We start from the raw sequence: 23,985 nt of genomic DNA, 5'->3' as shown, positions 1-23,985 counted from the left end.
GTGTTGGGGGTAGCAAAATATTTAGGGGCTTGTTTGAATAAATGCCTTCAATTTTCCTGATACAACAAGGTTTTCTTGGCATTAGCCATATGTTGCAAATCATGTAGCATGGGAGTGTGTAAGAGACAAATGAGAAATTCTTATGCCAGGTAATAACCTATGGAAAGGAAAAACAAGCGCAAATTAAATTTGTAAGCAGTACATCGATATTATACTGAGCACTTAGGTTTTTAAAAGATAAAGAAGTAACTGCAGTAAAATTAGAGTAACATTCCAGAGAGCATGTCAAAATTAAGAAAGGTAAATGGATCATTTCTTAGTTCATTTAACCTAACAAATAAACGACATGGTCGGTAAAATGGGAATGGACTGTGTTTCTCATCAAACAAATTTGTTTATACATGCTCATAGGTGCCAGGTTTTTGCCCTATGTTACCCAGTACAGACCTGGCCCTTTACAAAAGTCAAGCTATAATTGAATGTTTGTGTTTTTCTTAGCTGGTGATTGCCATTGCCTGAATAACTTCTACTAATTGTACCTGGGTTTTGGTGAGGCCTCTGAGTTGTTTTTTAGGTGGTTGCAATTGATGACTCCTGGTGAAAATATTTGGCCAGTCTTTTTCAGTGACGCCCATCAGCCTGCCTTGTCTCTACTTGTAGGGTTTTAATGCAAGCTACAAAAGGCAGACCTCACTGAGCAATTGCATGGCTTTAGGCGAGATTCTTTTGAATAGTTATCAGCATATTATTTGCTGTGTGTTGAATATGCATGTTGGAGCATATTTAAGGAGCCATTGAAGTTGTAACATTCTACTGCTGTTTTCACTGTTGGAAGAGTTTTTTGCAGGCCTACTCTTCAGTCTACTTTTAATGGTCAAGAAGGAACATCGTTTCAGGAATAAAAATGCACAGTAGTAGTTATAGCTACCGTAGTAGTGATTCTGTGTTCAGTAACACTACTAGCACTCGAACTAGCCTTGATTCGAATGAAAATTTTCTCTCTGTTCATTGTGGTCCAACACTGATCAACTCCTGCATAAGCTTTGGCAATGAATCCTTGGATGGACACAGGTATCGCGTCGTTGGTGTGGGATTGTGTTTTACCTCTGGTGGGCAGCATTTTTCAGTGATCGTGAACTCTGCAACTTCAAAGGGAGAGCTGTGTTTTATTTTGTTTCTTCTTTCAGGTTGGAAATGTTGCAGCAGATTGCCAACCGAGTTCAGAGGGACAGTGTCATCTGCGAAGACAAACTGATCCTTGCTCGAAATGCTCTTCAGTCCGTAAGTTGATTTTGGGAGCCAGTGGGATTGTGGTGGTGGGGCGTGGCGGGGGGGTTAGTCTGTGCATTTGGGTGAACCAAAACTTTTTTATAACATTTGCTAAATTCTTGGTATTTCTGTCACCTGAACCTTAAAGTTTGTTAAAGTTTGTCTGTTGAGGAGCAATGAGCAAAGGCGAAACATATTTGAACCACAAGGGAAAACAGAGAACCTAAGTAGCCCTGTGTTTCAATATTTTGAGTTTTAAATTTGACACTAGTTTTGCAGCTCTGTTTCACAGACTTAATATTGACTTCTTTTAAAATACAGGATTCTAAAAGATTGGAATCAGGGGTGCAGTTTCAGAATGAAGCAGAAATTGCTGGGTATATACTTGAATGTGAGAACCTTTTACGGCAGCATGTAATTGATGTGCAGATACTTATTGATGGAAAATACTACCATGCAGATCAATTGGTACAGAGGTAAGTGCGCAACTTAACTTATTCATATCTTGTCATCCTGCATAATTGGTGGGCACGTAGGATAGGAATGTAGAGTGACAGTTTTAAAGAATTATATTTCTTAAGCTCTTTCAGTTGCAAATTCATGTCATTAATTCTGCTATATATTTTTATGTTAAAAAGTATTTGTTCTTCAAAGATAAGTAATAGGAAAATATTTTATAATACATACAATGTTTAATATTATGGTAGTGAACATGTAGTTAAAATATGTGTGAGATTTGTAAAAGGGAGTATATTTGAAAAGTATCTTTTTTTAAATTTAGTTTTCTAGTTTTGTCTTTATATGAAAATGTTTATAACAAAATGTTGGGAAAAATATATGTGTATAAAAATTTTTATCTCTGGGAAGTAGATTTTGGATTAGAGATGGAACCCTTTGGCTTGTATGCTACATATACACACACACACACACACACACACACACACACACACACGGCTACATATATATGTATATATATGGTGTATATATAAAGCAAAAATTATAAATGATGCTTTGATACAGTTCTTCCACTTTTAGGGATCTATAGTAGTAATTATAAAAATAAAACATATAATAAATATAGACAAAAAAGCTTTTTGTTCCCATAAAAAATGTTTTATAATAACAAAAATTTGGAAATATCTTAAAGGTCAAATAATAGAATTGTCACATTATAGTTTAGTAATTATGTTTATTATAAATGATAGTTATAAGGGCTATGTGATAATGAAAGTACTCATAGTACAGTTCACTGGAAAAAATTGTGGTGCAAAATTTTATCAATATGATTACAATGATTTTTTCAAATAATAACCTTTATTGAGCAGTTTAGATTTAAAGAAAAATTGAATAGAAAGTACAGAGGGTTCCCACATGCCTCTTTACATACCCTTTTCCCCTATTAACATTTTGAGTTAGTGTGACACATTTGTTGTAATTGATGGGCCAGTATTGACACATTATTGTTAACTGAAGTCCATAGTTTACCTTAAGGCTCACTCTATGAAAAATGCCTTTTATAGCTTGACCCTTTTGAATTTTTTTTTTTTCAGGGTGGCAAAACTACGCGATGAAATTATGGCCTTAAGGAATGAATGTTCCTCAGTGTACAGCAAAGGACGCATGCTGACGTCAGAGCAGACGAAGCTCATGATATCAGGAATCACACAAAGTTTAAACTCAGGATTTGCACAGACCTTAAACCCCAGTCTGAACTCAGGGCTGACCCAGAGTTTAACGCCTTCCCTCACCCCTTCAAGTATGAAATCAGGCCTGTCATCAGGTCTGTCTTCCCACCTAACTCCATCCCTCACCCCAGCTTATACACCTGGTTTCCCAACTGGATTAGTTCCAAATTTCAATTCAGGAGTAGACACAAATTCATTGCAAACCCTGAAGTTGATGCAGATCCGGAAGCCACTTCTAAAGTCTTCATTGTTGGATCAGAATTTAACAGAAGAGGAAATAAACATGAAATTTGTTCAAGATCTTTTGAATTGGGTTGATGAAATGCAGGTAAAAAAATGTTTACTTTACCTGAGAGTTTCGCTCTTTATAGCTATCAGTTTCTTATTTTAAACCTCATGACTTTCTGTTTAAAGGGGCAGCTGGACCGCACTGAATGGGGATCAGATTTGCCAAGTGTTGAAAGCCATTTAGAAAATCATAAAAATGTTCACCGAGCTATTGAAGAATTTGAATCTAGCCTTAAAGAAGCTAAGATCAGTGAGGTACATGGATTTAAAGTCTGATATATTTGATTTTAGCTTACTGTTGTTCTGCTTTTTATATAAAGACCCTGTAACAAGATAACAGATACATTGAGTATGAGTCAGAATTCTTTAAGATTCCTAATAGCATCTTTTTATACCACATTATAGATCCAAATGACGGCACCTCTTAAACTAACTTATGCAGAAAAGTTGCACAGATTAGAGAGTCTGTATGCAAAACTCTTGGTAAGTTTTTTTAAGCTTTCTTTTTCCCTTATCTTTATTTGGCAAAGATGCGAATTCTTAAAATGTTTTTCCTTATAAAGAATACATCCAGGAATCAGGAACGGCACCTTGACACACTCCATAATTTTATAACTCGTGCAACAAATGAACTTATTTGGTTGAATGAAAAAGAAGAAGAGGAAGTTGCTTATGACTGGAGTGAAAGAAATACTAACATAGCTCGGAAAAAAGATTACCATGCTGTAAGTACTACTTTGGTAATTGAATATTAAAGTCATATTTCTAAAAGATTTTATTTAATTATTTTTAGAGAGAGGGGGAGGGAGGGGGAAAGAGAGGGAGAGAAACATTAAAGTGTGGTTGCCTCTGTGCACCCCCTACAGGGGACCTGGCCCGCGACCCAGGCATGTGCCCTGACTGGGAATGGAACCGGCGACCCTTTGGTTCTCAGGCCGGCACTCAGTCCCCTGAGGCACACCAGTCGAGGCTCTAACATATTTCTGAATTCTTTCTTAAATTAGGAATTAATGAGAGAACTGGAGCAAAAGGAAGAAAATATTAAGTCAGTTCAGGAGATAGCAGAGCAGCTACTTCTGGAAAATCACCCAGCCCGATTAACTATTGAGGTAAGTCAAGAGGTGGAATAATCATTGTTGAATATTGACATTTGATTACTATCCTTCAGATTCTTTTAATGCTGATAAGTTGAAAAATGAAAACTATCAAATTTTTATTACAACCTGGCTCAAAAATAATGTTTCTGAAAAGTCATACTGATTTTGCCTTCACTTCTTTTGTTCTAAGTGTGTCATCCAACCTTCACTTAAAATAAAGGTAGCTTTGTTAACCCCTGTTACCCAAGAGACATATTGTAGTAAATACGAAGGACCTTGACTTTACAAGCTTTGATGTTTCATTTCCTCCTAACTGTGACATTGCACAAATGATGTAACTTTGCTAAGCCTCATCCTCCTACCTAAATGGGAAAATTGTTTCTAACCCATAGAGCTGTGGTAAGAAAGAGGGCAATAATGTACTGTCACTACTTTGTGCAGTTCTTGGTGAGTAGTATGTTCTTAGGAAGCGTTATTTAATTAGTAATTATTTAACTATTAATTATTTCATTACTAAGTATTGTTTAATTAATAATTCAATCAATAATACTATTATTGAATTAATAATTTTACTCATGATCTGGTTTTGTGAGGTGTATTGAAATAATACCCCGGCAGGGCCTCATGGCCTAGAGTGCCCACTTCACCCCCAGAAGTGGAGAGCTGCTGTGGGGTTTATTAGGTTGCCTGCGCAGTGGTGGGGATGGGGGTGTGGCAGTGTTGGGTTTAATTTTTTTTGGCCTGATATATATACTAGTTAGAGTTAGTAATTTTCTAAATGTGAAAGGGGGGGCGGTAAGAGGGCAAGGGGCATCAAGCATGGGTAGATGTGTATTTCCAGAAGAAAATAAATGAAGCAGTGTGTACAACATGACATGTTTTGAACCACTTGGGTGAGGAAAGGGATGTCCCTGTTCATCATGACACAAAAGATTTGTAAAACTCTAGGCCTCATTAGGAAGTTTGGGAATGTTTCATTTGATCTTCTTTTATATGAAAAATAGGGTTTTGCATCCACTTGAAATGCTAGGTAGGACTGTTACAGACACAGAAGAGTAGGAGGAACAACGGGGTAGGAAATTAGAATATGGAAATATCTGGATATACTTCTGTATGGTGATAAACTCAAAATGGAACATTCCTTAGAGTAGAGAGATTAAAGCTACTAGGAAGTATGATTGTAGGTTAAGAATTTTGATGAAAATAGAAAATGTGGGTGTGAACCTGATTACTTGCATGTAGAAATTTTAATCTGATTAAAAGTTTCTTGAGGGATAAAATTAAGCCTTAGTCATCTCTATGATTCCATTGGCCTATTCAGTGTCTTTTGGGTACATGGATAATAGTTAATTATCAACAATATTTTACATTTTATATGAAAAAGAAACTAATAATCTAACAATGTGCGATATGCCTTTAATAGCCATTTTACCCAAAGTAGCTTAATTTGAGGGAGCAGGTAATGTAGTTATGATATGTTGCCAAATTTCCAGTGCTGTTGGAAATGCACTGTACACTCCATTCAGAAAGCCTGCCTGAGCATAGCTCAGAAGGAATGAGATTTTCCGAAAGGAGCAAGTATGACAGGCTTACTTAAGGTAGTCATTAAAGCATCTAGAGCGCCCTCTTCTGGAAGGCAGTGAATTGCACCGTCAGTGTAAAAGGGTGTTTCACGTTTCCTGAAGGAAGTAGGTGTCTTCTACAATATTTTTGCCCCCATGAAAGATAAGCTTTATCTTAAATAAAAATTACAAATATTTTTAATTAAAGTTTCTAGTATTATAGCTCCAGAATTACATGGGTATGGGATTGTATACTCCCTTCTCCACCCTCTCCAAACATTTTTCTGGTAAAAACAAATAAATTAATTCCTACCCCCTGTCCCAAGAATATTTGGCTTAGTTTTAGAAGCAAAAAACAAAGAGAAATCTATGGAACCATGTATTTTGTGTGAAGTCTGCCTTATGACCCAGTAGTATAAAATTCAGAGAAAAGAAAGAAAGATGAAGGGACTGTGTCAGAGGAATGAGGACTCCAGAGTGGAAAATGGGTTGGCGGGAGAGGAGTGAAGGGTCAGCTGGCAACCATTTCAAATGTTAAATATTTTTTCCATGTAAAAATAGCCATAGTTAGCTTTTTCCATATATTTTAAGGAAAAAAATGGGACATGTTAAATTTGGAAGAGATTGGAGTGATTTAAAAATTTATATTTAAGCTTTTAGGACTGGCTTTGGGCAAGCGATACTTTGAGATTAGAGGGACATTCACTACCCTGATTTTCAGGTCTGAATCTGCAAAAACACCCTCTTACCACCTGTGTAGGTGGTGGAGCCTTTTATCCTTAAAAGCTTCTCTGTGTGTGTCTGTCATCGTTCTGCTGCGGTGACTGGGGCTGTGCTTTGTCTTTAAGGCCTACCGCGCGGCAATGCAGACGCAGTGGAGCTGGATCCTGCAGCTCTGCCAGTGTGTGGAGCAGCATGTCAAGGAAAACACTGCCTACTTCGAGGTATGTGGATGGAATCACAACTTCAGTCAATGACACGGTGACTTTGGCTGACTTACAGAAAATGTTTCCATAATCTATTGTAAGATGCATGTGTGTAATGTACAGGGGAAATAAACAGAATTTTGTTTGTCAGATATAAAGCATTTATGTTCTATACAACACGTTGAAGCATTCTGTTAAGGAAGAAATCCTTAAACTCTTAAAGTGTCAGAAAATCTTTATTTTACAAATGCATCTCTTATTAAGGAAGTATTTTCATTACAGATAGTCATTTACAGAGAGCTCTTATTTTATTATTCTTCAGAAGTTTTAAATTATTGTTGGATTTCACCCCTACTTAAGAATTGTTTGGAATTTTCTAAATCTTGGACATTTAGTCTTCATTCATAATTACCCAAGTTCAAGAGTTGTTCCATTAAAGGAAGGATGTGGCTGTTAAGTTGTGTTATTTTGATTTTATGCTGTTCTCACTGATGAGGGCTACACACAGGGCCCTTGTATTTGAACTTGGTAACTCTGTGCTTTACTGGCATTTAATATACTTGAACTACCAGTTTTTGTCTTTCCCTAGTTTTTCAATGATGCCAAAGAAGCTCATGATTACTTAAGGAACCTGAAAGATGCCATTCAGCGGAAGTACAGCTGTGATAGATCAAGCAGCATTCACAAGCTGGAAGACCTTGTTCAGGAATCAATGGTACGAATAAGAAAGTCTAGGGACTTCATTAGTAATGCAAAATGGTGGTTAGATAGTTTTTATTTTTTTTTATAGGTGTAGAACTTTATATTTTATTGGTAGTCTTGATAATTCCACCTCATTTAATCAAGCATTTAAACATTGTTTTAGTATTTGTTTTCATAACAAATATAAAAAAGTATTTTTTATGTGATAGCCTAGATATTTTAAAATGCTCTCACAGTGTTCCGTGTGTGTGGTCATTCATTCCACACATACTTGTTAAGTATTTTCTGTATCATAGGTACTGTTTTAGCTGCTGGAGGTAGAGCATGAACAAAACAGATAAGAATCCCCACCCTTGTCGTGCTTACATGCTAGAGGGGGGGGTAGGCAATAAACGTGGCAAATAAGCAAAATATATGTATATGCTAAAGAGGAAAAAAAAAACAATGAAACGAAACAAGGGAAGAGAGATGCAAGGGTAGGGGGAGGGATTGAAAGTTTAGATCATGTGGTCAAGGCAGACTTTTCTTATGGTTCCATTTGTAGAAAGCCCTAAAACAGCAGAGAATACAAATCTTCTACCATTTAGAATCCATCTTATTTATTACTTAGGAAGAGAAAGAAGAACTTCTGCAGTATAAAAGCACAGTGGCAAGTCTGATGGGGAGAGCAAAAACCGTCATTCAGCTGAAGCCTAGGAATCCGGACTGTCTGCTCAAAACATCTATTCCAATCAAAGCCATCTGTGACTACAGACAGATTGAGGTACTTACGACTCCTAGAAACAGACCAGTTTCTGGCATTATCTATATATTTAAAAAAAATGAGGTCATATTGCTCCCTAGTAAAGTTTTCCACCTCAGGAAAAAAAAAAACCACCAAAAAAAAAACCCCAAGTTTGGACATGGAAAAAAGATTAGTTAACAATGATCTCATTTGGTTATTCTGTTCTTCAATTTAAACCAGATAACCATTTACAAAGACGATGAATGTGTTTTGGCGAACAACTCTCATCGTGCTAAATGGAAGGTCATCAGCCCCACTGGGAATGAGGCGATGGTGCCGTCTGTGTGCTTCACGGTTCCTCCACCAAACAAAGAAGCAGTTGACTTTGCAAACAGGTTCGTATGTGTTAGATAAAAACAGACACCTTGTCGTGGCAGCTCGCTGAAGGTTAAAGAAATAACCTGTACTTTGTTCAGGCCCACAGGATCAGAAGGGTCTAAAACTAGTAAACATGGGATATTTCACACACACACGCGCGCGCACACACACACACACAAAAGAAAAAGAAAAATTGTAGTATGTTTTCAGAAGGAGTGAAAAAGCTTAATCTGTGTTTTCTCTCACATATTTCAGAATTGAGCAGCAATACCAGAATGTCCTAACTCTTTGGCATGAGACTCACATAAACATGAAGAGTGTAGTATCCTGGCATTATCTCATCAATGAAATTGATAAAATTCGTGCTAGCAATGTGGCTTCAGTAAGTGTAAATCTACACATCAACCTAATCTGTCCAAAAATGTGGGGCGCCTTGTTATGAAGAGTAGAGTTTGTATTTGTTACAGAATGGGACAGAGTTCAGCAGAGCCAATATTCATTCATTCAATGGCTGTTTGTTTTATACCTATTATGTTCAGGGAGCTTTTAAAGAATTGGGGAAATCTGCAGATCGCACATTTCATTTAGTGCTTAGTATATTTTGATAGGGAGACAGGATGTTGTGTTTGGCTTCTAGAGATGAGTACAATTTAATTTCATTGATTGAATTTTTATAGTCTTCTTTTTCTTTGTCTTTTAAAACCTGAAATTGTTAGTGAAAAGGTAAATTAATTTCAAATGATTATTCTATTTATGATGATTACCATGAACTGGCCTATACCGTGAGACCCTAATTTGAGATCTGTCCATTTAAATTTAGCTCTGAGTACTATAATCATTTAATTATTTGGTCATTGGTCTTCTTTAGATAAAGACAATGTTACCTGGTGAGCATCAGCAAGTTCTGAGTAATCTACAGTCTCGTTTTGAAGATTTTCTGGAAGATAGCCAAGAATCCCAAATATTTTCAGGCTCAGATATAACACAGCTAGAAAAGGAGGTTAATGTGTGTAAGCAGTATTATCAAGAACTTCTTAAATCTGCAGAAAGAGGTAAAGTATGGGAATCCTTTCCCCCCGCCCCATAGATGTTTAGTGCAGGCTATGTTCTGCCCTGAATGGGGATTTCAGTCTTAGGTGTGTTATGGCACTCAGCCCGTGATAGGTAGATACAATTGCTGGAATGTTAAAAGCATGCTTAAGGTGGAAACATGCAAAAAGGGATTAATTTATTTCTAAATGATGAATTAATTAAAAGATACCAAGTTGTATGACAAATGATGAACTCTTAACACATCTACTTTTCAACATTTTCATTGTTTTGCAGTGTCATGTTCAGAATGATGATCTTTTCATTCCAGAAAAGATTCAGTTATTTTTCTTTTTTAATTTATTGACTTGAAAGAGAGAGAGAGAAATATTGACTTTGTTGTTCCACTGATTTATGCATTCATTGGCTGATTCTAGTATGTGTCCTGGCCAAGGATAGAACCCATAACCTTGAGGTACCTCAACGACGTTCTATCCAACTGAGCTAACCAACCAGGGCTCAATTATTTTTCTATGTATTGAACTTGGATTAAAAAAAAGACTTTTTTTTTTTAGAGCAGTTTAAGAATCACAGCAAAAGTGACAGGAAGGTGCATAGATTTCCCATAGCCAAAATTGGATTTTATGCAGGGGATAAAGGAAAAAGTTTCATCTAGTTAACTTGTTAAATATAAATTTTATTCCATAGTTGGTTGATATTACTTAGAGACAAAAACTGTTAGTAATATTCTATTCAAAAAAATTTAAAACATTAACACATTTTAATCTATCATTTTTAAAGGTTTTTATTTAATTTTTATAATCAATCTGCAACTAGTTGACTTTTTTTTTAACATAAAAGAGCAATATATTACTATCCTTGGATATGATAATTCAGAAATGGGTACTCCAAATGGCATTAGGGGAATTTTATTAAATCTTTGTAAATTGTAAGGTCACTATTTTAAGGTTTCTATCCTCAGGTTGGGTTTGTGATGATAGCTGGTAACATTAGTCTGACTCACTATGTCCCAAGAGTAGTAAAACTGCCATGTTAAAACATAAGCAAGAGCATCCGAAAGATAGAAAACAAAGTACTTTCTTAACATTATATTTACTTTCACAGAGGAACAAGAGGAGTCAGTATATAATCTGTACATCTCCGAAGTGAAAAACATTAGACTTCGGTTAGAGAACTGTGAAGATCGGCTGATAAGACAGATCCGAACTCCACTGGAAAGAGACGATTTGCATGAAAGTGTGTTCAGAATCACAGAGCAGGAGGTGAGATTTATAAATGTGTTGGGACAAAATTTGACTTAAGGTAAATTACTGTCTTAATGACTGTCATCTCCTGTGAACTCTTCCATGCTCAACATTGTTCAGTGGTCACTCTGTGAGGTCTGATTGTGTTTTTATTACTGTAAGCTGGGAGTTTATAATTCACTTCTACCTCTGACTCACATAAATGGAGGAACATGTGCCCTCTTGCCTATTTTGGTGGAGGCAGTAAGGGCTTCTCACAGGGAAATTCAGACGTTTGTTGATCATCTGCTATACGCAAAAGCACTGAGTTAGATGTTTGGGCCTGAAAAAATGGGCAGTAAGGGATTGACTGATAATACAACTTGAATGCTATGGCTTAGTTTTTTTGTTTTTGTTTTTGTTTTTTTTGATAAGGAAAAAGTAAAGTATATGTAGAATTTTAAGGTAATGATCATAATGTAAAATGTGAGTTTTAAAACTGTTTAAAGGGAGATGCCCCATCTGGAGTGAAAACCAAATATCGCTGTTTGTTCTGTCTTTTATAGAAACTAAAGAAAGAGCTGGAGCGTCTGAAAGATGATTTGGGAACAATTACAAATAAATGTGAAGAATTTTTCAGTCAAGCAGCGACCTCTGCATCAGTTCCCACCTTACGGTCTGAACTCAGTGTGGTCATTCAGAACATGAACCAAGTCTATTCTATGTCTTCCACTTACATAGATAAGTATGTAGCCACTGTCTTAATATAAATTTGCTTCATACAACTGTCCTATTTTTTATGTATAAGCTGTACATTTAAAAATATTCATTTTTATGAATATAAATATCTATTTTTATTTTTTCTTAATGAAAACATATTAATTATTTCTATGGATTTATGATGCTTCTTCATGTTGAAAGGGCATGTGCCACAGAGATTAGAGAATAAAGTATGATCTTCCTATATTTTGGCTATATTTTATTAGCTCACCTTCTGCAGCCTGTAGGCTTTTCCTCTCAATTGTGGTCTTAACAAGGCTAGAAGATGACAATCTTGTCTTGGAATCTTTTGCTTTAATACTGCTTGTGGGTCAGGACATGGGTTGGAGCCCATGCTGTCTATTAAGAGAGTCAAATGAATATTAGTCTTGTAGTTAATGTGTTAGTGTTTCAAGACGAAGAGCATGTTATGTGTCATAATGGTGCTGCAGGACTGCCTTAATGGAAAATAAACATTTACCCTTAGAAGGCTACTGTTTAATTCTCTTTATTAGGTTGAAAACTGTTAATTTGGTGTTAAAAAACACTCAAGCTGCAGAAGCCCTTGTAAAACTCTATGAAACTAAACTGTGTGAAGAAGAAGCAGTTATAGCAGACAAGAATAATATTGAGAATTTAATAAGTACTTTAAAGGTATGTCTCACTTTTGGCTGTTTTACAAGATTGTACTCTAAAATTATTTCTCCAGCATTTAGATCTTCAAACATCAACCATTAAATATCTTATCTTGATTGTATTTATAGTCACTCCATTGCATATCTCTATAATACCATAGCCAACTACAAATAAATATGTTCAGGCACTTTTAATTTGAAACAAGCTCTTTTCATTGAAAGTTTGGATCTTCTTGATTGTAGCTTTTTATCATCAAGAGCAGTTGAAGCTAAAAATTAAATTATTGGTAATATATTCTCTTGCTGAAAGAGGCAGTTATTTTAAGAAATCATGGAGGCAAGTAGAGGAATTAATTTAGGGAAGAAAGAAGACTGGTGGTTGTACTCATCTGTATCTACAGATGTGCATGAAGAACTGAGTACAACTATTGCAAAAAATAATTGTGAAAAGTTATTTCAGTGATTTTTTAAATGCATACACTCAATTTTAAACAATGAGATTAATATTTTAGAAATAATCTATGAGAAAGACTTTTATAGAGGTAGCAGACTTGCTTATAGAATATTGATATGTAAATTCCATTAGACTGAACTTTATGAAATTGCCAGGGTTTTTTTTTAGATGAAAATACCACCAAATATTAGCAATTTCATAAGGTTCAACCTGGTACATTATTTTTGTATGTGAAAGATTATATTTCCTTTCTCCGATTTTATATCAGTCATTTGTAAATAAATTGTAAAATTAGGTAAGTAATGTGTTTACCCAGTGAGTCATTAACACATTTGTATAACTTTCACCAATTAATGTATTTCAGCAATGGAGAGCTGAAGTAGATGAAAAGAGAGAGGTATTCCATGCCTTAGAGGATGAGCTGCAGAAAGCGAAAGCCATCAGTGATGAAATGTTTAAGACATATAAAGAACGGGACCTTGATTTTGACTGGCACAAAGAAAAAGCAGATCAGTTATCTGAAAGGTGGCAAAATGTTCATGTTCAGATTGACAACAGGTTTGTATCCTTTTTTATTCAGTTTTAGCACAGAGTTAATGTCTATCCTTGCAGTCCAGGTAAAATCTAAACTTAGGCTCTTTTTTGAAAACTTTTATATATAGTTAATTTCTTATCCATAGTTAATTTCCACATATAGGTAATTGTGTTAAATTTCAAGAGCTCTAATTATATTTCTTTCTTACATGGTGGACTTACGTAAGACATTTAACTTCAAAATAAATGTTTTTAACTATGTTATTAAAACCATTGATATATTGTGGCAATTGTATAGTTAATTTATTTGTTTTTTTTCCTGAAGGGAAAAACAATATAGTTCTTATTACCAGCGTACAATACTTGAACACAATATTTAAATAATTTAAAATTATTACTAATTTATAAGACTTAGTAGGAGCATGGATTATGCATTTGGTAGGGTTGTATGCAGCACTCTGTGCTAGACCCAAGAGATGTTAATTTTTTATTGAAGATACAAGAATGTTGAAATCATTTACCTAGTGACTGAAATTAAAAAGTGAAAGGAAATTTCATGGTTTTAGAGCTCATCTCAAAAGAAATGGAATAGTGTCTTTTCTCATTCATTTCATATTTCTATTAATGCAAATAAAATGCTTTTATGATGTAGTACCATTCTTGAGAAGTAAAATTATATTCAAATATAGCATATTTCATCTCTACAAAATATGTGATATATAGGTTTAGTGTAGTGATTTTAAATCATAGAAACTGAAATATTTAATCACAACTCCTGGGAAGCATTCTCAGTCCATGTTGAACCATTCGATGAACTATCATGTCATTATTTCAAAAGTGCACTGCCATTTGATGCGAGTTTTGGGTCGTGAAGACATAATATTGATAATAATTATGATGATAATTATGGTTAAGTTTCCAGTTTTCTTGCTTTTTAGCTTTAGTCTCTTGAGCTTGTCCCTAGGATAATCAGGCACACAACTCCCAGAGCAATATAAGTTGCAGGACACCAGGAATAAAATATCTAGATTCAACGCGAGCCCTGTGGAACACCTTGGAGATGTGCCTCGGGGTGCTGTAACCTTGAATTCTTTATACATATCCCTGTTGTTGTGCCGAGTGCATTGGAGAGCAGTTATTGTGTCTCTTCCTTCTTCTCTATACCTTTCACCCTCCTAATGTATATTATTGGAAACTATAACTATTCTGTTACGATTTTCTTAGGTTACGGGACTTAGAAGGCATTGGCAAATCACTGAAGTACTACAGAGATACCTATCACTCCTTAGAGGACTGGATCCAACAAGTTGAAATTACTCAGAGAAAGATTCAGGAAAATCAGCCTGAAAATAGTAAAACCCTAGCCACCCAATTAAATCAACAGAAGGTATGTAAACACAATTCCTCGTGCTAAGGTTGTACCTGCATTTGCTCACTAGTGACCCTTACCTGCCTTTCCCTTGTTAAAAGAAAAAGCCAGCAGCTATTTGGAAGAAGGTGAGGAATAAATCATAAATATTAAAATCCTGCAATCCAAACTTATGTATGAGGGGAGACTCAAAAGAAATCGGAATTATCTTCTGGAGGGCAAGCCCCTCATAGTACAGCTTCCCCTGCTAGGTGAGTGTTCTAGGGACCCGTCTGTATCAGTGCCCCAGTGAACCCATCAGGGGCATTGTTGTGAGAGGCCACATTCAGCCTTTGCATTTCCTTTGATGACTCTTTCAACACGTTCGCCCATTACATGACGGGTGATTTACGAGTACACATGCCCACATTGCGTTTGAGTGTTTAGCAGTTTTTGGCCAAAAACAGCATGAACCCCATGCCCCCCGCCCCGCCCCATTCACCAGATCTTGGCCCAAAGCAACTTTTTTTTTGTTTGTTTCCCTGGGTGAAAAAAGTCCTCAAAGGAAAACATTTTGCCCATTTGGAAGAGGTGAAACAAAAAATGGCAGAAGCACTAAAAGATACAAAAATCAATGACTGTTCAAAAACTGTTTTGAGCAGTGGAAAAAAATGTCTTGATAGGTATATTGTACCAAATGGGGAGTACTTTGAAGGTGACTGAGGGTTAAATGTTAAGAATAAATATGCAATTTTTTATAAATAAATCCAGTTTTTTTGGATCTTCTCTTTATATAACATACTTTGATTTCTTGGAAATTATATTTGAAAGCATAAGGAATAAGAAGGTAACACATTGGGGCAATTTTCAAATTCTTAATGATCATTTAATCATAGGTATGGAAATCTCTTTGGCACTTAGCTGGTCACAATAGTTTTGTGGAATCCTAAATAAATGAAAATGGTTAGTGGTAGGAAATTAAACAGCCACATTTGACAGAAAGTTCAATGCTTTGAGATTTTTTTTCTGTCTTGATGGGCCAGTAATTTCTAGCTCTTTTTTGATCAGAAATAGGTAGGGGCCAAGGGCTTCAAGTCTACTTTTGGATAATTTCTATGAAGTTTAATAATTTCTGTTTTGGAAGCTCCATGTGGATAGGTCACTTATATAGATTATTCCAGAAGTTTGTGACTTACCCATAAGACATGTTACATATTTTGTGCTAAGGGCTAAGGAACTATAGTATTAAATTATGTGAATATTTCTTAGTTCCTAAACATTTTAAGTAGTTCAATAGCATGGAAATTCCTTGCCATTTTTCTTTTAAATTGTGTATATTTATAGATGCTGGTGTCAGAAATAGAAATGAAACAGAGCAAAATGGATGAGTGTCAAAAATATGCAGAACAGTACTCAACTACAGTGAAGGTAAGAGGATTCAGTTTCTTGCCTCAAATTTAATATTTGGTTATGTGATTCTACGCTGAACTTTTTAAAACCTTTGCGAGTCATTTCACTCGGTGTTAAAACGTGGAAACAGAGAGCCCTGGCCAGCTTGGTTGGAGCATCGTCCTGTATACCGAAAGTTTGCTGGTGTGATCCCCGGTTGCCATGCATCTGGCAGGCAACCGATTGATGTTTCTCTCTTACATTGATGTTTCTCAGTCTCTCTCCCCTCCTCTCTCTTTAAAATTCATAAAACATTTCCTTGATTGAGAATTAAAACAAAAAAGTGAAAACAGGGAACCTTTATTTGAAACTTTTTGACACCTATCTAATGATTCTTTGAAATCCGAGTCGCACGACACCTCCCAGTTTGTTCATTTTCTCCATGTCACACGTTACGTGCACTCACACCCCTCCACACACATAAGAAAACCGGAGCTCTGCAATTCATTTTACTTTATACTTCCTCCCTCCTTCCCTCACCCTTGATCTCTCTCTCTCCCCTTTCTTCAACAATGCTAGAGTATTCCATGAAAACACCTTGAACTTTTTGAGTTTTCATGTTTTTTGAAGTCTTTAATAATATATCCACTTTAGCCATCCTGATGCACAGTGCAGTTACCTAGCTAGAAGAAAGGGAGGCTGGGTGTAAGGAGCATATTGTACTAAATGTTTCCACGAGCAACTAAAGAGATGTAGGAACATTCCTGACCACCCTAAATGTTTCTGATTTTTATTGCCAGGTTGCGAACATCTCTGGATCGGATAGATTACTTTCTAAAAGTGTTGTTTTGTAATATTTTCTTTGAAGTTATTCAGTGAAACTAACTTTCAGTTTGGACACTTTAGCACTTTGCTTTACTTTAGTTTAATCTTACTGACTCCTTTACCCAGGACTACGAATTACAGACAATGACCTACAGGGCCATGGTAGATTCACAACAAAAATCTCCAGTGAAACGCCGGAGAATGCAGAGCTCCGCAGATCTCATTATTCAAGAGGTAATAGAAGTACAATAGAGAAGGGATGGAGTGTTAAAGAAACAAGACTTTAAAAACTTATATATTTGTATTGTAAAATATACATAATGGGAGATTTACCATTTTAACCTTTTTTAACTGTACAATTCAGTGGCATTCTGTACTTTCACAGTGTTGTGCAGCCTTGACCAGTAACCATCTCCAAAAACTTTTCATCATTCCAAAAAGAAACTTTCTACCTATAAATTACATTTTATTAAGTTTTTTAAAAAAAACCCTTTGAAAATCTTTATTTGGGGTTAATTATTAATTGCAGATTATAATAAATATACTTCCTGATGAAATTTAGAAGAGAATTGCCATTTAGTATGGCTTGCACAACAGTAATAAGTTCATTGCAGTCATCATTATTGGGGAGTTGTATACTTTGCTGCCAGAGAGCCTAATTAATATTGTAATCATTACTTAACATTTATTCTACTCATTCAGGGTATCTGGAGGTTATGTTTTTATTATTTTTTTCCCTACTTGTAGTTCATGGACCTACGGACACGATACACTGCTCTGGTTACCCTCATGACACAATATATTAAATTTGCTGGTGATTCACTGAAGAGGCTAGAAGAGGAAGAGGTAACCTTTAAGTATGAACAGCTAACTAAAAGGGAAGTTTATAGCATGGTTTGGAAAAACAAAAAGGGTTTTATGATAAATTTACATGGTTGATAGCTGATGCGTAAGTATTTAATTATAAAATTAAAATGGAAAAGAATAGAGGCTTAGGGTTTTTTAACTTGTATTTAAGGTTTTCCCAAATAGAAAACAATGTTTTTATTTTCAATGTAGGACTCTAATATGATAGGGTTAATGTCTTAAGTGGTTCTACTTAAATTATGAAACGTTGACACTGGCAGAATTTTTCTCAGTTTTCTCACAGATGAGAAGTATAGTTCTTTGAAGTATAGTTACTACTGTTATAATGTCTGCAGAAATACTGTATGAACACATTTGTTTATAAATTAACTTACATCTTCAAAAATTTAAAACATAAAAGCCATTAATTTAGAAGTAGTAAATGTTTGTACAAAACGATAGTACTTTTTAAGAACTGTGGAGTTTTTTTGTTTTTATTTTTAACCAAAAAGATATGGTATATAATTAAAAGACTGTTTAAGTATCAATCTAATTTTGAGAGATTCTTTGGCTTGGATTCTGCATTTTAAAATATATATTCACAAATAGAGTAAGGAGTTATTTATGAAAATATCTTGTTATAATAGGCTGCTGTATATACTTTTGAAGAGATTATACTCTGCTTTATCATCTTGGTATGCTTCCTATTCCTAACCTCAGAACAGACAAAAATAGTATACTGAATGCTAAAATTATTAAATTGTCTGGCACTAGTCATTTTTAAATTAGACTGTTGTTGAAATTCTGAAGATGGTTATACTTAGTATAACTGTGCGTATAATGAGAGAACCAAAACAGTAGTAAATATTAAGTAGATGTTACTTTCTTAGTTTCTAAAAATGTGACTGCTTTTGTAAACTATTTTAGTCTGTTCACTGTTAATGGTTTTCTGCAACTAAATCACTAACATAGCTAATTGCAAGTCTTTATAACTAGCTTCCTTTGTGCTTAGTAAGGAGAACCAGAATAGTTGTGACCATCCAAATAATTGGCATATACCTCTCATTTATGAAGGAACATCCATAATTTTTATATTTTGACTTTTTGAGAGAGATAGTTCCATTTAAATGGCATACAGGTCTTTTAAATTGTATTTTTGGTAGTTAAATTTAAGTAAAATAATTTAAGTCCTTTTCCTTTTTTATAATATATGTCTTATTGCACGTATACAAGCCACTTTGCTCAGTTTATATAATGAGGTAGAATACTAATGATAGAACCAAATGATAATTTCCACAAAGCCTGACTATGTGCAAATTATGCTTGTCCTCCTTTGAAACATAAAGGAATTATAGAGAATTGGAAGTCAAAACAATATAGATGATGCACATACTATAATGTAAAATAGATTTTAAAAAATTCCTAAATAAAAATCCACCACTGAAGGATTATATTAATGGAACATAAAAGGTGTATTTTATAAAAGATATGTAGCTTAACTTTCAGGCTCCAAAGAATAGTGTTTCTGAAACTAAGTCTGTGAAGATACACATGAGAAACCTTGGTCTGGGATAGAATTTTCCATAATAAACATGAAATCAAAAAGGGATGCAAGTGAATTTCAGAAGATACTATCATATTAGAAATGAAAGTAGAGTGCCTATAATGGCTATTAGATTGATAAAGAGGTTTTTTTTTTTATCTCTGCCTTGAGAGCAAAGTATATTAAATATTAATTGCTGAAATTAAAGGACAGCATATCTCCTTGGGGAAGAGTGAAAGAAAACAGGAGGAAGTTATTTTTATATGAATAAGCTTGAAATCTATAAGAAAGCAAATTAGCAATAGGACTAAGTTATTTCTGGTAACTTTTCTAGTATTTGCTAAAAAATTCGGAGTATCTAGACAATGTGAGATTGTAAACAATCAATAAAATTACTTTAAGATACTGAGGGCTCAACACTTTTTTTTTCTGAGAGAACTTTTAATTTTTTAAACCTTAGAACATATCTAAGAAAAAAAGGCTCAAAACTTCTTAGCAATAACCAACTTTAAAAGGGGCTTTGGTAAAGAATTGAGAAAGACCCTATTAGAAATAAACTACTCAAAAATATTGAAAATTTAATCTGATTAAATGCTTAAGTGTCACTGAGAGTTGACCCTGACAACAAAATAGAGTGCCAGCACTAAGTATTGCAGGCTGCAATGAGATTTGTTTAATACGAATTCTTACTTAAACCACACTTAGGTTAGCAAAGGAAGCAACTGAAATTTTTGTCAGAATGACCGAGGTCCAAGAAATTAGAGGAAGGAAAATAATATATATGGTCTATAATGTAAATTAAATTACTGAAATTTAATAAAGCTTCTCAATTTTAAAAAATCTGCTCTCTAAAATAATTTCTCTACTCTTTTTTAAACTGTTTATAATTACGATTTTGAGTTGATGATATGAAACTTAACGACTTTATGGTATTGATAAAGAGAAATCAAATTGTAGTAAAAACTAGCCCTGATCATGTAGCTCTGTAGTCAATGCAAAGTGTACTCCTCCCAGCTGAGAGTGATTTTTATCATTAACAAAGTTAAAAAATCATACATTTTATTTTATACATTGAAGCTGAATCCCTAAATGTATTTTAAAAAGCATTTACATTTAACAAATATCTTTGTATTTATGGAGTATCTAAAGGTATTTGCCAAGGTGGATTTGTATGAGGCATGTCAGTAACAAGAGCAACAAAATCTGTGAGTATGTGAAGCGCTTCTTTTCTAAAGCCACCAGGGACTGTAGCTGCCTTTGCATTAGCAATTCTGATTATAATTGTCATGATATGGCAATATGAACAAGTAAGAAATTTGACTTTAGAAATGACAAGTTTTTGTATAATTTTCCTCCTTCCCCATGTTAAGTATTATTTCCTGATTTGGCTCTCGGTTCCAAGGTTCTATATTTTGTTACTTTAACCATAAAACAGAGAGATGTAAATATTTTTAATTTCCATTGGGCTAGATATCAAAAACTAAATTCTTTAATATCATTCGGTTTCTGTATATTGTATTTTCTTATCAGCCTGGACTAAGTGGTGTGCGAGAGCAGAAGGAGCACTGTGATAGTTTTCAAAATTATTTAACCTCCTGTACCTCAGTTTCCTCATTTGTAAGCTCTATGTTTTGGAAGGTCCCTTCATGCTATACAATCCTGAGATAGCTAATTTTTACGACTAAATTATTTCTGAGAGATCCAAAAAAAAAAAAAAGATTCTTTTGTTTAGAAAACCCATTAGGAAGGGAAGGGTTTTTGTCTTCTCCTTTTGCTACCTGAAGCTTCCTCTCTGAAGAAGGTGGTGGTGGCGGTGGTGGTGGCGGCGGTGGTGACAGTGCTTGTTCTGTGTTTCGGCTCACTTGTTTTTGTAAGTACTTTTCTGGGCCTGGCTTCAGATTTTTAAAGATAAATTGGAGTAGAACAGGCATGACACTTTTAAACATCTCTTGTAGATGAAAAGGTGTAAGGAGACCTCTGAACATGGGGCATATTCAGATCTGCTGCAGCGCCAGAAGGCAACAATGATTGAGAATAGTAAACTTACAGGGAAGATAAGTGAACTGGAGAAAATGGTAGCTGAACTAAAGAAACAAAAGTCCCAAGCAGAGGAAGAACTTCCGAAGTTCAAGGAGGCTGCAGAAAATGAACTGAGAAGGCAGCAGCGAAACGTGCAGGACATAGCTCTGCAGAAGATCAGGGCCGAGAGTGAGGCGAAACAGTGCCGCAGGGAGCTGGAGAGCATCGTGCGGGAGAAGGAGGCTGCGGAGCGGGAGCTAGAGCGCGTGAGGGGGCTCACGGCTGAGGCCGAGGCCAGGAGGGTGGCCGTGGAGGAAAACCTCCGCAAATTCCGGAGCCAGTTAGAGGAAAACACGTTTACCAGAAGAACCCTGGAAGATCACCTAAAAATAAAAGATTCGAGTCTCAGTGACTTGGAGCAACAAAAGAATAAGTTAATGGAAGAATTAAGAAGAAAGAGAGACAATGAAGAAGAACTCTTGAAGCGGATAAAGCAGATGGAAAAAGATCTGACATCTCAAAAGCAGATAGCAGAGCAACAGCTGAAAGAAAAGCAGAAAATTGAATTGGAAGCCAGGAGGAAAATAACTGAGATTCAGTATTCATGTAGGGAGAGTACGCTGCCCACGTGTGCTTTCCCAGAGAAAGAGCAGGACAAACAGAAGGCAGAAGAACTCAAGCAGCAGGTACACGAGCTGGTAACCGCCAACAGAAAGGCCGAGAAAGACATGAGAGAACTCAAGTATGAACTCAGTGCCCTCCAGCTTGAAAAGACCTCATCTGAGGAAAAGGCTCGCTTGCTAAAGGAAAAACTAGATGAAACAAATAATACGCTAAGGTGCCTTAAGTTAGAGTTGGAAAGGAAGGATCAGGTAGAGGAAGGGTATTCTCAGCAGCTCAGAGAACTGGGACGGCAGTTGAACCAAACCACGGATAAAGCTGAAGAAGTCATGCAAGAAGCCAATGATCTTAAGAAAATAAAGCACAACTATGAGTTAGAATTAGAATCTCTTCAGCAGGAAAAAGGGAAACTGCAAAGAGAAGTAGACAGGATCACCAGGACACATGCGATAACTGAGAGGGATATTCAGCATTTAAATTCACAAGTGAATTCTTTTCAGAATGAAAAGGAATTCTCTAATGAAAGAATACAGTTCTGCCAGAGAAAATCAGATCATCTAAAAGAACAATTTGAGAAAAGCCATGCACAGTTGCTTCAGAATATTAAAGCTGAAAAAGAAAATAATGATAAAATCCAAAAGCTTAAGGAAGAATTGGAGAAAAGTAATAAATGTGCAGAAATGTTAAAGCAAAAAGTAGATGAGCTTAGTAGGCAGAATAATGAAACCAAGTTAGTGATGCAAAGAATTCAGGCAGAATCAGCCAATGTGGTTTTAGAGAAACAAGCAATCCAGCAAAGATGTGAAACACTGAAAATTCAGGCAAATGGTTTTAAAGAACAGCTACGCAACACAAATGAACACTTGCATAAACAGACAAAAACGGAGCATGATTTCCATAAACGAATTAAATGCCTAGAAGAAGATCTGGCCAAAAGTCAAAACTTAGTAAGTGAATTTAAGCAAAAATGTGACCAGCAGAACATTATCATCCAGAATACTGAGAAAGAGGTTAGAAATCTGAATGCCGAGCTGAATGCTTCCAAAGAGGAGAAGCGACGGGGCGAGCAGAAAGTGCAGCTACAGCAAGCTCAGGTGCAAGAGCTAAATAGCAAGCTGAAAAAGGTCCAAGACGAACTGTACTTAAAGACCATAGAGGAACAGATGACGCACAGAAAGATGGTCCTGTTTCAGGAAGAATCTGATAAATTCAAACGTTCCGCAGAGGAGTTTCGGAAAAAGATGGAAAAATTAATGGACTCCAAAGTCATCACTGAAAATGACATTTCAGGCATCAAGCTTGATTTTGTGTCTCTTCAGCGGGAAAACTGCAGAGCTCAAGAGAATGCTAAGCTCTGTGAAACAAATATTAGAGAACTCGAAAGACAGCTTCAACAATATCGTGAGCAAATCCAACAAGGGCGGAATGTGGAAGCAAATAATTACCAAAAATGTCGGAAACTTGAAGAGGAGCTGGTAGCCCAGAAACGCGAAGTTGAAAACCTGAAGCAAAAAATGGATCAACAGATAAAAGAACAGGAACATCAATTAGTTTTGCTCCAGTGTGAAATCCAAAAAAAGAGCCTAGCCAAAGACTGTACCTTCAAACCAGATATTGAGGTGGCTGTGAAGGAGTGTCAACACTCTGGAGACCTCTCCTCTAGGAACACGGGGCAGTCTCACCCAGCGGCCCAATCTCCCCTGTTGAGATGGACTCAGGAACCACAGCAGTCGGAAGAAAAATGGCAACATCGGGTTGTTGAAAAAAAGGACGTCCAGTGCTGGCCATCAGGGGCTGCACTGGAGAAAGAGAAAAGCCAGCAGTGCTACTCTGAGTATTTTTCTCAAACAAGCACCGAATTGCAAATAACTTTTGATGAGAAAAACCCTAGTTCCAGATTCTCAGGAATAGAGAAGATAAGAGATCAAGGTCTGTACAATTCCAGACAACCTGTTAGATACCAAGATGACAAATGTGAAGTGGACCTGGTGAAGCTTTTGGCACCATTAGAGGTATAATGTGGGTTGTGAGACCCTATCCGCTACCTATGTTCAGTTTCCTCTCTTGTTTCCTTTCGCTGCTAGGCCAAATTTAAAAAAAAAATAATG

General features: G+C 35.7%; 1 protein-coding gene across 19 annotated transcripts in view; it reads left to right on the top strand.

Moving 5' to 3' along the window:
* Positions 1 to 23,985, top strand: part of DST (dystonin) — a 427,647-nt gene that overhangs the window by 263,010 nt on the left and 140,652 nt on the right. For 17 of the 19 annotated variants that reach the window (XM_054569508.1, XM_054569506.1, XM_054569525.1 and 14 more), the window contains 21 exons: positions 1,188 to 1,281; positions 1,591 to 1,745; positions 2,820 to 3,282; positions 3,369 to 3,497; positions 3,648 to 3,725; positions 3,806 to 3,967; positions 4,247 to 4,351; positions 6,750 to 6,845; positions 7,417 to 7,542; positions 8,140 to 8,292; positions 8,494 to 8,648; positions 8,887 to 9,013; positions 9,500 to 9,683; positions 10,786 to 10,943; positions 11,471 to 11,649; positions 12,179 to 12,317; positions 13,117 to 13,310; positions 14,511 to 14,673; positions 15,979 to 16,062; positions 16,975 to 17,082; positions 17,596 to 17,694. In XM_054569508.1, the coding sequence (XP_054425483.1) occupies positions 1,188 to 1,281; positions 1,591 to 1,745; positions 2,820 to 3,282; positions 3,369 to 3,497; positions 3,648 to 3,725; positions 3,806 to 3,967; positions 4,247 to 4,351; positions 6,750 to 6,845; positions 7,417 to 7,542; positions 8,140 to 8,292; positions 8,494 to 8,648; positions 8,887 to 9,013; positions 9,500 to 9,683; positions 10,786 to 10,943; positions 11,471 to 11,649; positions 12,179 to 12,317; positions 13,117 to 13,310; positions 14,511 to 14,673; positions 15,979 to 16,062; positions 16,975 to 17,082; positions 17,596 to 17,694 (3,151 nt within the window). Of the gene's footprint in view, positions 1 to 762; positions 1,072 to 1,187; positions 1,282 to 1,590; positions 1,746 to 2,819; positions 3,283 to 3,368; positions 3,498 to 3,647; positions 3,726 to 3,805; positions 3,968 to 4,246; positions 4,352 to 6,749; positions 6,846 to 7,416; positions 7,543 to 8,139; positions 8,293 to 8,493; positions 8,649 to 8,886; positions 9,014 to 9,499; positions 9,684 to 10,785; positions 10,944 to 11,470; positions 11,650 to 12,178; positions 12,318 to 13,116; positions 13,311 to 14,510; positions 14,674 to 15,978; positions 16,063 to 16,974; positions 17,083 to 17,595; positions 17,695 to 21,192; positions 23,890 to 23,985 lie in introns of those variants that run through there. The other 2 variants (XM_054569524.1, XM_054569523.1) reach the window with 2 other exon arrangements.

Source organism: Pteronotus mesoamericanus, unplaced genomic scaffold (genome assembly GCF_021234165.1).
Source record: "Pteronotus mesoamericanus isolate MK-2021 breed Mesoamerican mustached bat unplaced genomic scaffold, CSHL_Meso_final contig_20, whole genome shotgun sequence".
Classification (NCBI taxonomy): domain Eukaryota; kingdom Metazoa; phylum Chordata; class Mammalia; order Chiroptera; family Mormoopidae; genus Pteronotus; species Pteronotus mesoamericanus.
The sequence above is the reverse complement of the archived record's forward strand: the minus strand, read 5'-3'. Positions and strand labels throughout refer to the sequence as shown.